This window comes from Lactuca sativa, chromosome 2, assembly GCF_002870075.4.
Source record: "Lactuca sativa cultivar Salinas chromosome 2, Lsat_Salinas_v11, whole genome shotgun sequence".
In the NCBI taxonomy this organism is placed as follows: Eukaryota; Viridiplantae; Streptophyta; class Magnoliopsida; order Asterales; family Asteraceae; genus Lactuca; species Lactuca sativa.
The window spans coordinates 234,024,574-234,039,303 of NC_056624.2; the positions used below are offsets into that span (position 1 = coordinate 234,024,574).

The window sequence follows — 14,730 nt, forward strand, 5'->3', positions numbered from 1 at the left end:
ACGTGTAGGATCGAGATTTCTAGAGTTTCATAGATCAAGGAACTCGACGAGTTGATGGACCAACTCGGCGAGTTGAGTCAACTAGGATGTTGACTTTGACCAGGATGTTAACTTTGACCATGACCTTTGACTAGAGTTGACCCTTAAAGAGGTGTTATGAGTATGAAAGAGTACTTAAAAGAGATTTTATGTGTAGGAGTTTGAGGAGATTTGATCCCAAAGCCAAGGACAATTCAGCTACTTCACGACATTGAGGTGAGTTACCTTCCAGTAGAAGTGGGTCGAAGGCACCAATGTTGGCCCACTAGTAAGAGCTATAGTAAAGATGATTGTCTTTGTGATAATTATCTGGTATGTCACTAGCTGTTATGCTTTATGTGCTAGTATGTTATGATGTTATGCGATAGTGGTAGGAGGGGTAGGATAGACCCCAGTACCGGTCGATAGGGTCGAAGGGGTATGCCAGCACCTGGATAAGCTAGGAAACATATTACTTATATGTTTATGTAATAGGATGCTATGTGGTAGAAGTAGGGGTGAAATAGTCCCCGATACCGGTTGAAAGGACCGAAGGGGTAGGCCAGCACCCTGATATGCTAGGCAAGGTACCGGTCGAAAGGACCGAAGGGGTAGGCCAGCACCCTGATATGCTAGGCGAGGTACCGGTCGACAGGACTGAAGGGGTAGGCTAGCACCCTGATATGCTAGGCAGTTACCAGTTGAAAGAGATCGAAGGGGTAGTCCAGTACCCATATATGTTAGACAGTATGTATATTGTGTGGTATGTGGTATGATGGGGGAACTCACTAAGCTTTGTGTTTATGGTTTACAGTTTTTGTTTCAGGCTCTTCTTCGAAGGGAAATGAGCCGACACAATTACAACGCATCCCACACACAATTTTACACATATGAGATTCTTGGGATTTGTACTCTAACATTGTTACTATCTTATGACATTCTTTTGAGACATGATCTATATTTTTTATGAAATGAAATAACATGACGATGTTTTCTATAAATTGTTTTATGAATCGTTATATCATAAATGAAATTTTTGGTCTAGAATTTTGGGATGTTACATTTATGTGGAACCACGTCACCTTGTCGTCGATGGAGAGTCGACGCCTCTTCTGCCACGTGGCGCACTCTGGTGTCGTCACGTCATCACATCAGGTATTTTCCTGAAATCCTCGGATGACCGTAACTTTTACATACGAGCTCCGTTTTCGACGTTCTTTATATCCATAGAATCCTCTCGACAAGCTTAAAACTCTCATTAAGGTCTCAACATCTAATTCTTGATCTAACAAAAATTCATTTTTCGATTGGTTTAGACTGTTAAAGTCAGTGTGAAATTCATAACTTTTTCATACGAACTCCATTATCGACTGTCTTTTGATCAACGAGTTCATATTCACGAGATCTTCAATTCTCATTTAAATTGTTTCGGCTAACAATCAACCAATTAGAATTTTGATTTATGTGTTCACACTGCTGCATTGAAACGTCAAAAAATCATAATTTTCTCTCACGAAGTCAGATTTGGACGTTCTTTATATGCATGCTCTCAGTTTAACGACTAATACAACTTTCGTTTAGATCAATTAGGCTAAAAGTAATTTATCAAAATTCATTTTTTACAATACGCAGAGGCGTGTTGGTTTAATCACGAAACTTCGAAGAATCATAACTTCTTAATAAAAAGTCGGATTTCAATGTTCTTTATATGTACAAAATCCTTGCCACGTACACTTTAACTTGTTTAAGATTATTTACCCTAAATAATCTTCTATAAAAATGTCATTTTTATAGTTTATTCTATTTTAATTAACATGAATATGCGGGTGTTAAAGAAGAAAACATCTTATGACCATTTATAACTAAAGGTATAAGACCACGAATGAAATATCACGAGTATCATGAGATATGCTTAACTAGAGATGAATGTGTGAACTTCTATGAAACTCTTTGGTTTCAAATTGAGTAGTCGAATTTTTAAAGTTGAACTATATAATAAATACTAGAAAACGAAATTGAATTGAATTAAAAACTTATGATCCTTCTATAGACATATCATAATATGATCTGGATCCCTAGCCGTAAGATTTTAAAGTTTTAAGAGGAGGCATAGTAGTAATCAATATAAAGGGATAAAACATGGAACTTTTAAAGTATAAAAATAATATCAGTTTTAAAAAAAATATGGTTAGACCGAAGTCCAATGAGAATGAGAAATCGAAACGTGGCACCAAGGTAAGCGATGTAATCCCAAAATGATTTTTTTTTAACCGAAGTGGATCATCTCAAAAACATATTTACTAAAATGGTGTTGTTTTAAAAATATTTATCATTTAAGTTATTTTATTCCAAATCAAACTTAGCAGGTAAAATTAAAAACACACTCCTACAGACATCGTTGCTCCCTCCCAACTTCACTTCTTATTTTATTTCAACGACACCTGTCACCGACGAACACTTCTGCCACAGTCGATGTCAGCGACTCCATCCTCCACCACAGAAGACGTTGACAACTCCCTCCTCTACTACATATATCTTCGATGACCTCTGTCATTGCAGATGTCGTTTGATTTTCTTGACAACCACAACAGCCACGATTGAAGCACCTATGTTAGTTCGAAAGTCGAACTATGAATGGTGGCGGGGATGAATTATGGATGGTGGCGGGGCAAAGATCGATCAATGAAGCACCTCTTTTAGTTCGAAAGTTGAATTAAAGAATTAATGCAAGGTTCGAAATCTGAATCGAAGAACAAATGAATTTAGGTGATGTTTAAATAGCCAAGGTCATCGCAAAACCCGATGGAACAAATCCAATAGCACATCTCAAACCTGATTTTTGTAACAAATCCATATATCCATTGAATTTGTCCAAACACCCTCCATTATGAATCCAGATCACTCTTTAAATTCCTAATTGTGATAACACAAAACAATGTTTGATTTGCAGGCGGGGAAAGAATTAGGTCGAAAATCTGATTTCAAAAACAACTACCGAAGTCGACTATAAATCACTTAAGAAACCTAGTTTTTTAGTCATGGTTTTTTAATTGTAAACACATCTCATCGCAGTTTTCATTTTTAAAAGTGAATTCGTTTGAGAAATCTAATTTTGATGTAAGTCGATTTTGCTGAAGAACATAACAATTGAGTTTTTGTGTTTTCCCTGGTATGTCTTATTAAGTATGCCAGATCTCAGCATTTGTTTTGAGATTTTTGTCTTTTGTTTTGAGATTTTTGTTGAAGAATAAAACAGCAAACACACCCCTGCTCTCGTATTGATTTTGTGTCGGAAACGTTCAAGCGATGAAAGAGAACGAGAGGAGAGAAAGGAGGAGGGTGATGTTGATGGTGGTTGACAGTGGTGGTGGCGGCGGAACCAATGGTAAAAGGTTATTTTTGTCTTTTTAAAATTTTTAACATCCCCTCGATTAAGGGTGTTAGAGGGGAACAATTGTTACCAAAACCTTCCATAGGACCAGTAGTGTTACGTTTCTAAAAATAGGACCAAAAATAGTATAACCAGTAAACCACATGGACCAAGACTGTAATTTACTCTATTAAGAAGGTTAAAAAAACACTTATATAGTAAATCAATTGCTGAAAGTTAAAAATAAATACATAAATAAATAAATAAAACAAAAAACATTGATTTGGCAAAATATTTTGAATAGTTACTCTTTTGGTAAATATGTTTGAAAGTCCACCTATTTGGTAAATATATTTTTTTTCAAAAACACGATTTTGGTTATAAAAAAAAAAATTAAAAACTCAGCCAAAAGAGGAAAAGAATCTGGATGGATGTTTGAGAAGTAAGATTAGTAAAGAATTTTATTTAACCACAACCACCAACCATGCGAAATTGCCAATGAAATAACGAATTTAAGAGCGACTCCATCACAGTGAAAAGCGAAAACAATAATTCTCCAATAATATTATCTTGTATTTCAAAAACGTCAAAAAAAAACATTTTTATGTGATTATTGATTTATTATGAAGCTTAGCATACCATGGTAAATAAAAAGAGTTTTGTAACCAACAAGAATTAAGTAATTAAAGATGCAAATGCAGTTGGGTTTATATGTTACACACATCAATAAATTTCTGAACTGCATTGTGGTATTGAGTTCCCTGCATGCAAAATCCATCCACAAACATAATTAATAATATAATATTACTGAAAATAAATCAATAATGTTGTTGTAACACACAAACAAGAAGAGAAGAGAAGAGAAGAGAAGAGAGTACCTCCCAATAGAGTTGATTGCAGTCTGTGCACTGCCAGAAGTGGATGTTCCTGTCAAACAAGCAGTCAGGGATGACTTGAAATCCCTTTGCTGCTTCAAGCGCCTCTTCCATGGACAGTGGTTTTTGGATAAACCTGCCATTGCATTTAGTGCACCTTGACATCAGCTGATCCTCACATATTTTCAACTCAAAACTTTCAATCACCTGCAAAACATCCACATTTCAACTTTACTTTGTAGTTTGTAGGGTACCTAATAATATAAACTAGCAATAATACCTCAATTAGCTGGTCGTTTTTTAATAGGCTTTTCACTCTGTATATCTGATTTCTTAACAGATACTCATGTCTCAACAGCTTCGCATCCCTTGTCAGAACAACTCTCTTCTCTTTTATAGCTTGATCTATCAACTCCCTGAACATCACCAATTCATATTTAAAAATTTTTCCAACTTTATCATCATAACAAACAACTCATCATATACCTGCTTTCTGGCTTTCTAGAATGGGGAACAGCAGCATCAATTCCAACACACCTTAGATGTTTCGCCAACCCCTCCACCTAAAATATATATATATATATATATATATATATATATATATATATATATATATATATATATATATATATATATATATATATATATATATATTTATAAGAATTTAAAGAAAAAAAAAAAACTATGGTATTTCTGCTTACCATGACATCACACAGAAACTTTGGGCTTCCATCACCCCCCACCAAAACGTCCCATGGTGCTGGGCCCTGCCAATGCCATTCATCAGTGTCATATACTCGCTGTTCTTTACATTTAAAACCAGTAGTCGAGGATTTCCTTTTTCCTTTTCTTTTTGATGTTTTCGGCTTGCCATCTGATTCTGTCAAAACTATTTTATCACCATATTCTCTTACAATCTGCAACACCATGTAATCCATTGATTTCCTAAAACTTACTCCCACTTCACCAATACCATCTACTCTTTGAGGGTATTCAATTATCGTAGCTGTGGCTCTCACCATCTCCACAGCCTCACAAAATCTGGTACTCAATATTATTGTGGAACTGGTAGGTTCCCTCAGAATCTGCTTTAACCCCAGATTTAAACTTGAACTACTGACTTCACTCAGATTTCCCAAGGCCCCTGCAGCAGTGAACACAACCTATAGCTTTCAGTATGTGCAACTTCATAAACTCAAACTCTGGTGCATATCATTGGATAGACAGCAATTACAATATTGTGAACAATAAAAGCCAAACCTTCTTTGACAACTCTCTGCTGAAAGAAATCGAAAATCTCAATCAAACAAAGAGCATCTATAGCAGCGTAAGTCCTTTGGTCTTCTGTAAGAGGACGAACTGACCAATCACTGCATTGAAGTTCCTGAAACAAGATTATTATACTTTTCAGAGTTCAAAACAGGACATTTGTAAATCCTCCTAAAATACCAAATGCAAGTGCACAGAAATACAAGTAGGAAAAAAGACAAAACCTTTGAAAGAGATATGCCCAGAAGTTCCTCACATATGAATGATAGGCTCTTGGTACCCTTGGTCTTTCTTCTCGTTTGCTTCTGATATAGATGACTGTATATGGTTGCAATATCCAAAAATGGCTCCACCTTTTTAGTTTTTACCGAGAATAAACATCACAATAATTAGATATTAGTTTTCAAATTCCTTTTCGGTTATGACTAAATGATGTGCGAGGAAAAGGTATTACATAACACATGATGCACGAGTGCTAATCATATGTAAAATTCAGACCGACGTGATACGCAAAGGGGTTGTGATTACAAAATACATTGTCATGCCAATTAGACGTACCCTATCAAAGCCAGAATCACATCCCTGAGAACGAAAAGTAGATGACAAGTAAACCAGGTCTTGTTTAAATCGAAACCCTAGCTTTAAAATATCCGGAGATACGAATACGTCTCTTAGCAGCTCGTAGATCGAAGGCAAAAGGATCTCCGATAGGTCTACTAGGAAGACTATCGACTTGTCGTGCTCCTGAGTTGACTCGTCGGAATTGAGTCGACAAGCGATTTGGAGAAGCAAAACGGTGGGGAAGGTGGGTTGGTGCGCTCGGACAGGCTTCCATTCGGCGTCGAGTCCGATGATAGAGGAATGAGTCAGTGCCCAGTTCAAACGAGCGAACTCGGGAGAGTCGGTTGACGAGACGAAGTGGATGTGAAGAAGGTTAAGACTGGCCTTGGAGGGTTCCGGTTCCATGTTTGAAGTGCTGATGTCCATGTCTCATGTCCTTCAAGCAAGTAACATGACCCGCGATGGGTCTTTGTAGCCTGATACGGGTGTTTATACAGTTATACTGTATTGTCTCATGGTGCATAAATCGGTTATCCATACGGATCAGTTTGAACTTTGAAACAGGTTCGTTTTTTCAAAAATGGTCAAAATCCATTTGGGAAAAAAAAATGTCAAACCCGTAAGATTGGTTTTGAAACATCTATCTATGTTTTTGTCATTTCACGTAACTTGATTTTTTTTAAAGGACGGTAAATGATATTTTTCTACTTTTAACTTTTAAAAAAAATTATTATTATTTTGGACAATCGAGATGGTACAGAGTTTCCAAAAAGAAAAAAGTTTTGGGAACCTCCACAACCTTGTATCAACAACAATTTAAAAAAAATAATGGATGAAAATGATATTTTTCTGTCATTGAAAATAGGTTTTTTGTAAGTTTAAAACCATTTTTTTCAAATTGGTTTTATCCATATGTCAAACTCATCCCAAATTGTAGGTTTAGCTTTAAAACTAGTAAGAATCGTTAAATTGATTTTAATGTAAACCAAAAATCATGCATTCTTATGCTATGGAGCTTGTGAGAAAGATCATATGTTTTTTAGAACATTAATACAAAATTCGTGCAATCTTTTGATCTATTTATAAGAGCTTGTTTAGATTAAAATTAGAAGGTTATGCTTATTATAAAGAGTTTTTTGAAATAGACAATTTGGGGAAGTGGAGACGATATAGTTTATTAATGTATTCAAGTACCGACTTAAATAGAATTGATTTGACATCTGCATGATTGAATTGCATAACCGAAGTAGTCAAACATAGGTTCAAATCTCCCTTACTTCTCAATTATCTTTTAATACATTTTTATTCAAAAAAAATTACAATTTATTTTACAAACACCACCTCCAGATTGATTGACTCCCCATTGATTGACTGAAACATGTCTCGTGCAAAGAGGCACAACCATTAGCCCGATTTTTTCATGTCATTTGTAGATTGATTTTGTTTACTTTATACTACGTTTGTAAGTATTGTAACAATGACTTGGAGTTATATTTGTTGGGTTGACACTTGACACTGTAACATAGTTTACTAAACACTAGCTATTTTTCAACATCAGCTTCCTCATCCCTTGTTGGTCATCTTCAGTGATTGCTTGTTTTCGCCATCTTCTCTTGTACCTTCTTTATTAGGACATAACATCATTGCAAGTATATGCTTTTTTGAGAACTTTTTTGATTAAAATAAACTTTTTTTACAATGTTCTTATGAGCCTACATTTCAAAATGAACATGTTAGTTTTGTAATTTAGACCTCACAATTTCAAAAGGTCCATTGATCATTGCTTTACTCCTACACTATAACCTATTTAAATCATAAGGAGGAGCTTGACCGTTATTTTACGAGAATCGCAAGAATTTCAATTTAAGTTGTTGATGAAAAACTCATAAACTTGAAAAAAAAAGCCCATGAAGAGTCTCGACATTAGTGATGACTTGTAGAATCGTGAATACACTGTCATCAACCTTTGTGTAACCATATTGATCAGGGGTTCTTTCTTCTTCCCCAAAGTTACATGTGAGTTGCAGGGATAGGGTAGGTGATATTTGTATAAAATACCCGTTTGATTTTTTCCTCACTTGGTTTGTAATGTGCTTTGGGCATAAGATCTTTACATCTTCTTTTTTTTTTTTTTTTTTTTTTTTTTTTTTTTTTTTTTTTTTTTTTTTAATGAAGGAAGGATGGAATGGAAGGAATATAGGAGAAATATAAATAGTTAATTGTGCTCTTGAGTTATAGGGAAATGTAATGAATGGTAACCTTCCTCATAATTGCATTTAGGGGTTTTAATTTGGATTTCATACGTCTTTCAAAAATTGGAGATTTTAGATTTCTATACTTTTGGTCCTAGGAAAAAAAAAACATTTTTTATTGGACTTAATAGAAAATTCTGACGGTGTTAGGCAAAGGGACCAACCGTGTTGGATTTTGAAACTATGAGGACCGCAGGATTAAAACTGAAGATAAGTGCGAATGACAAGGACCAAACTGTAAATTTCTCTTCTGATCTTATATGTAGAAACGAAAGAAAAATAAAATACACAAGTATTCCGTCATCGATCGGTGGTTAATGGTTACCAAGTTTGTCCTTTCCATCTATTTTCCTTCAAAAATTCGATTATCAAGTATATGGATAATCTACCTGCGGATCTCTGTATGAAAATCTTCTGTTTATTGGATCATAAGGACCTCGTAACAGCCCAGCAAGGTTAGTCTATTCAGGCTTTTACATAAACATTGAATGCTACTTACTCCAATCATATCACGTAAACTACAACCTCAATTCCGGAGCTTACGATGTAAAATTCAATATGTTTGATGAAATGATCGATCTCTATTCAGTTTCTGTGTGTGTACGTGATTGTTCTCTGTTTCTTGTCCGGAATTATGTGGTTATGGGTGATGGCCTTTACGAAAATGTTGAGTGCGATTGGTTTGGGCACAATTGGATGTTTTGGTTGCTTGATTTTGATTGCGTGTGATGCGGGTTTTTTATGAATTTCCAAAGATAAGATCTGGATCCAAGGATGCTGACTGTACTGTAGTCGGAAAGTTATCTTTAGAGTCTCTTTAGATACTCTTTCCTTTTTTTTTCTTTTTAATGTGGTAATTGATTTAAATCTAGCGGTCGAGAGAAACTTACAAAAGAATTGGTATATGTGTGGATCATGACTCCATGTCGTGATATATTGGGTTTCTCTAGAGATTATCAGCTGTACAATTTTTCTTGGTCTTTTTTCATAGACAAATCAGAGAATTTTAGGATGAACGACATGTGATTAGGAAATTGATCTTGCATACACTCATCAAACCACAGTGTACTAGTCTTGATGAGTTTGCAAATGGAAATGCTTGTATTTGGATGTTTATTCAGTCAGAGAAGTTGTGTTCAATAAATGCAACCTCTTAACCATGAAATTCTGTATTCTGTTTACCAAGAGTCCCTTATTAGAACAAAGTTTTGGCTTCTAGTTTTGTAAGTTATGTTTTCAGAGTAAAAAATGGCCTGATTTCTTGTTGAACAAGAGTTGATATTGAAATTGGTGAGCTATAAGAGTGATAGAATAGTTTGTTGTTTGTTAACTTAAGTGTGCAGGAAGTGGAAGGTGTTTGGTTTGGAAAATGATCTTTGGTGCAACCTATTTAAAGAAAGATGGGGAATAGAGAGAGCCATATTTTATGCACCCACTGATGAATCAAAGTCATGGAAAGATGTATATGCAGTTCAAGATCGGTGTGATCGTGTTGGATTGTAAGTAACCATCATCATCACTTGCTACTTGCTACTTATAATTATAAACAATAAGTATTCATTGAAAAGTGGTATAAATTGTTTGCAGGGGGCTGAAGATCATAAGGGAAGGAGATGACTATTTCCTGATCCACCAAGGAGAAATTCAAAGACATTTGGGTTCAAGAAATCTGCAAGATGATGCTTCTGCTTCAACAAGCTCAGATGCAACCAGGTACACAGAAGATGAGTTTATGGGCAGACATGATCGCCAGATGGGGATTCTTGACAGAATCTTGTTCTTCATTGGAGACCTGGAAACTGCTTCAGCACCTGCAAAACGTGGTCGTTTCTTGTAAATGTTTCTCATCATTTATTATTTCTTCATCACCATCACCATCACCATCACCATGTAATGTATATTTCTGTTGCCTTGTAGCATGATGCTAATAAAGTCACAAAACTTGTATTTGTTTTGATCAGATTCCTCAGTTTTCATCTTCAATCAATTGTATGTAACATTATAAAATTCAGTATATGAATATGATTGGCAATTGTTGGTTAATGTTAATTTGCTGCTCAAGTGTGTTGAATTTTGGTTCAATCTCAATCGACTGTCGAATGTCAATTATCAATCGGGGCCTCATTTAAATTGCATATACTTGTGATCGTTATAAAAGAATCATATTGTATGTATTATATAGTTCACACTTGAAATCACATTAAAAAAACCCAAGTTGTTGGACAAAAATACAGTCTCAAACAAATGTTTTTATTTGAGACCTTAATACAAGTAGGAAAATAATGGGTAAAAATTATAGTACATGATAATAATAATAATAATAATAATAAGTTGGTTTGACGCCGAGAGTCCTTGCAAGTCAGGCAGGCTACTTTAAGCTCTTTGTTCCACGTGTTTGTGTAGCCAGGTGGACATGGATCGTGCCGATTGAATAAACTAATCTTATCAAAACACATGAATGAAATGTGTTTGTTGGATGTGTTCTCATATTTGTATATGTCTATTTTGAATTTTGATTTGATGCTAATCATCATTTAATGGCTCAGTCTCAACATCTCTCTCTTTCAATGATGTCCAATCTTCCGACTCTGAAATAAATAAATAAAAACTCTTAGTAAAAACAGCTTCAAATTAATAAATAAATCCGATCATCACTCACTTGGCTTATCGGTTATGACCAGTAATCGCCTCTGCAAAACAGAAGCCACAAAAAGGAAGATGGAGCACATTCCAAACATGATCGTAATGGGGAATGCATTTACCTTCAAACACAACCAAAAGAATAAATGTTAGGCATCTAAAGATCAAGAAAATTTACAGAAAAAAAAAAGCAGCAGCATACATTGTAGAGCACGATGCAAACGAATATATTGAGGGGTATGCGAAAGAAGTTCATAATAGTGCTTCTGGCCTCCTCAGGAATGTATTGTGACCTCATTTTCATGATTGACGGCCAAAAGATTCCAACGCAAGACTCAAAGACACAAAACCCAAGAAGTTGAATACTGCAACCCAATGAGATCCCTCCACCCTTCACCTCAGAAGGAGGAGGAGCTATTACGAAGAACTGTTACAAATTAATTAAGAGAGGATAGGTTATTTATTTATTTATTTTTTTAAAAAAATAATAATTTAATTATAGGGAGATAGGTTTTATACGTTTGTGAGTATAGGAAGCAAAAGGGATGCTGCAGAAACCAAAAAGACAATCTGCATGTAGCTTTCGACTCTAGGTGAGGAACGGGCCATGAGTCTAGCTGCAAACGAGCTTCCTAACATGGATGCCAACATGAATGTCGCAAAAATAAAACCATGTGGAATCTCCTCATCATTTGGACTCAAAGCAGGAGTCCACAGGAATACAAACGTGTACATGGACCCTTCAAACAGAGACTGTATGGCTCCTAGCAGTGCAATCTTCTCATCTAGAGTTTAGACACGCAATTAGTTTCAAAATTAATCAACCAAAGCATAATTCATAAATTTAAAAAAAAAAAAAAAAAAAAAAAAAATGTACCTGAAGCAATAGCTACAGCAGCCGCCTTGAACTGGGAAAGCAGGTCTTTGTTGTCAGAAGGATCTCCATAGTTCTCACCCCATGAGGATAATATAATGGCCATCCCGATTGCAAGAAAGCATGCTGCAGCATCAAAGGGTGCTACAGGCCCTAGACTTACACTGTCCACTAGAAAGTTACCAAACAGCCCTGAGATGATTGCAACCAGACCGTTCCCCAGGAATATGGCCTTGGAGAAAGTTAAAGACAGCCATTGTTGCTCAAACCCTCTCTGAAATCAGATGTCAACCAATTACCTTTTAATTATACACCACATCTTTTTTTTTTTTTTTAAAAAAATCAAACAAAATTACCTTGTTGTGTTCAGCAACGAGCCACGATTCAAACGAAGAAAACAGGAGAGAAGTAGCAACACCACCCAAGATACGACCCAACAGCAAAACCTTGTATTGAGGAGAATGCTTGGTCATGCAGCTCAGTATGTAAGTAATGCAGTATGTCACACATGCCCTCTTTCTACCCCTGTAATTTCAGTAGCAAACAAACTTTAAATATATGAAAAATTGATGGCTAAGAGAGAGAGAGAGAGAGAGTTGAAAGCTTACTGTTTATCAGCTAGAGATCCGACGATTGTGCCAAACAGCATGGAAGATCCAAACCCAGCAATAAATAGCTGCCCGATATCTCCTTTCCCATACCCGTATGTTGTGTAAAGGTAATACACATAAGGACCCTGCAACCAGTCTCCAGCTATATCCAGACCATCAGATTCAGAATCATAAACATAAACATTAACAGATCCAAACTAAACATCTACATCTCTTAAATCTTTTTTTAATTTCTAACTATTCGTATACTTCCATCTCACAAGTAATCCATTCCAAGTTTCTCTATCTTTCAACTTTACTATAGCATGACGGAATTTAGGTTTCAGCTCTACAAGCTTGTAATTCTTCTTTATCAATCAAAAACAGATGGAGAACAAATAAGATCTGACAAGTAGACATCACCACGAGTGGGTCTCTTATATACGAAATTCAATTTTTGGTGATTGCTTCGTTAAATATTGAAAAAAAGGCGAAAAATTAACTGATCAAATAAGGAATTGACAGTGCATCACTAGGTTTTACATTTACCAAAGATCCCGATCCGGCATCTCGTCGAATATATTTATATATACAAAGAGAGAGAGATTCACATTCAGAAGCAAGCGCGAATAATCAAATTCGCATCAGATCTTATGGAGCACGTTAAGAACCTAAAAATAACAGCGCAAGTAAAGGAAATCGATCTGGCGTACCCATCATGAGAGAGTAGACAAGAAGATAATTGTTCTTGAAGGAAGTAAATGACTGAGAAGTGCTAATTCGATCTTTGTTGTTCTTACTCAACTCCAAAGCTGCCACAATCAATCCTAAACCCCCAAACACCATGTAATAGAACACCTCCATTTCAAAATTTTCAAAACTCAAAGTGGGAGTGAAGAAGATGTAGAGAGGGGGTAGTTGTAAGAAAATGGTTATGGAGTATGCAGCGTCGATCACAGTAAAATTCTTCCGTGTGACAGAGAGAGACGAGGAAGCAGGATGAACGCGGTTTGCCTTCCTCACCAAAGATGAAAGATGTCCATTTTATGGCTTTACTACGTTTTAAATGACCTATTTTGGTCCATGTGCTTTTACCATTTTGCTTTTTTAATCCCTTAGCTTTGTTGTATGTAGTGTGTAGTTGTGTACCACACTACGGATTACTTCCTTTTTGGTTAGCAATTTTTATGTGTCCAAAATATCGTATCAATGGAAAATGTCACCCTTTAAGATTGAACTTAGGTGTTTTGTCATGTCAACTAAGTCCCTTTCATTAGTTTTTAACAAATCATCATTTAACCAATTATTCTAAATTACATGAATGGTCCCTATGATTTCAGTTTCTTTTGTGCAGAGTCCCTAGCTCCTCCACATCAGAGCCATGTTTTCATACAAATCCCTCCCACCACCGAAATCTTTCTTAACAACCGCCACATCCTTCACTGCCTCCACACTCCTCTTCAGAACCATTGCTTCCAATCTCATTCCAACTGAGTATATCAAATCCCTCTTCAAACGCTTCTCTGCCCAACCACCGTCTTCATCAAGGAATTCGATCGCCTCACCCCCAACCAGCTCTTCGAAGCTGCCAATATTTATTTGGGCACCAATTTATCTCCCTCCACACATTGAATCAAAGCCAATAAAGCTGAAAAAGACGACGAAGTCACAGTCACAATTGATTACAGCTAACCCATAATCGACGTCTTCCAAACCATGAAAGGCACCTGGTTTTTGCACACCGAAGTGATCGAGGTCGGTCACAAGTCGAATTCCCAGTCTAAACCTAAGTTCTTTGAACTAAATTTTCACAATAAGCATAAGGAAACAATGTTGAAGAATTACTTGCCTTATTATTGAAAAAAAAAGTTATGGATCTTGACAAGAAGGTAGAGCTTGTGGAGGATATTGATGTGTTTGTAAATAGGAAAGAGGATTACAGAAGGGTATGGAGGGCTTGGAAACGAGGGTAATTGTTTTTTGCATCAGGTTTCGATCGAGTTACAAATTTCAGTGAAATGTGACATTCTAGTCAGAGTTGATAAGGAGGGATGAAGCAGAGGTGGAGGTGGGGGGGACATCCTAGCCGGAGAATACGACTTGGGGTGTGGCAGACCCATTTTTTCCAATGGTCCTGTATTCGGAGTTAACCGAGGGGTGGGACAGGTGATGGTTAGCGGTCACCAATGGTAGTTTACGGTGGTTGGCAGGTTTCTGATGGTGGTAGGTAATGAGAGGTAGTGGTTGGAGATCAAGTGTTTCATTTGTTTCAAAAGGAGGG

General features: G+C 36.1%; 3 protein-coding genes across 4 annotated transcripts; 1 reads left to right on the plus strand and 2 right to left on the minus strand.

Moving 5' to 3' along the window:
- Positions 1 to 3,940: 3,940 nt before the first annotated feature.
- Positions 3,941 to 6,601, minus strand: LOC111888855 (uncharacterized). 2 transcript variants are annotated; one of them, XM_052768758.1, is made up of 8 exons: positions 6,091 to 6,588; positions 5,757 to 5,885; positions 5,524 to 5,647; positions 4,965 to 5,407; positions 4,750 to 4,826; positions 4,544 to 4,679; positions 4,267 to 4,470; positions 3,941 to 4,149 (listed from the first exon to the last, which is right to left on the minus strand). In XM_052768758.1, the coding sequence occupies exons 1-8, from the start codon at positions 6,517 to 6,519 to the stop codon at positions 4,096 to 4,098; spliced, it is 1,596 nt and encodes a 531-aa protein (XP_052624718.1). In that variant the 5' UTR covers positions 6,520 to 6,588; the 3' UTR covers positions 3,941 to 4,095. The 2 variants fall into 2 exon arrangements, with proteins under 2 accessions (XP_052624718.1, XP_052624719.1); XM_052768759.1 differs by lacking the exon at positions 3,941 to 4,149 and having other exon boundaries at positions 4,326 to 4,492; positions 6,091 to 6,601.
- A 2,017-nt stretch (positions 6,602 to 8,618) lies between these two features.
- On the plus strand, positions 8,619 to 10,394 carry LOC111888862 (uncharacterized). The gene is made up of 3 exons (XM_023884987.3): positions 8,619 to 8,800; positions 9,682 to 9,844; positions 9,933 to 10,394. The coding sequence occupies exons 1-3, from the start codon at positions 8,722 to 8,724 to the stop codon at positions 10,180 to 10,182; spliced, it is 492 nt and encodes a 163-aa protein (XP_023740755.1). The 5' UTR covers positions 8,619 to 8,721; the 3' UTR covers positions 10,183 to 10,394.
- A 100-nt stretch (positions 10,395 to 10,494) lies between these two features.
- Positions 10,495 to 13,477, minus strand: LOC111888828 (uncharacterized). The gene is made up of 8 exons (XM_023884950.3): positions 13,163 to 13,477; positions 12,468 to 12,612; positions 12,216 to 12,384; positions 11,863 to 12,133; positions 11,505 to 11,770; positions 11,188 to 11,412; positions 11,005 to 11,107; positions 10,495 to 10,933 (listed from the first exon to the last, which is right to left on the minus strand). Exons 1-8 carry the CDS (start codon positions 13,311 to 13,313, stop codon positions 10,869 to 10,871), a joined length of 1,395 nt encoding a protein of 464 aa, XP_023740718.1. The 5' UTR covers positions 13,314 to 13,477; the 3' UTR covers positions 10,495 to 10,868.
- Positions 13,478 to 14,730: the final 1,253 nt, after the last annotated feature.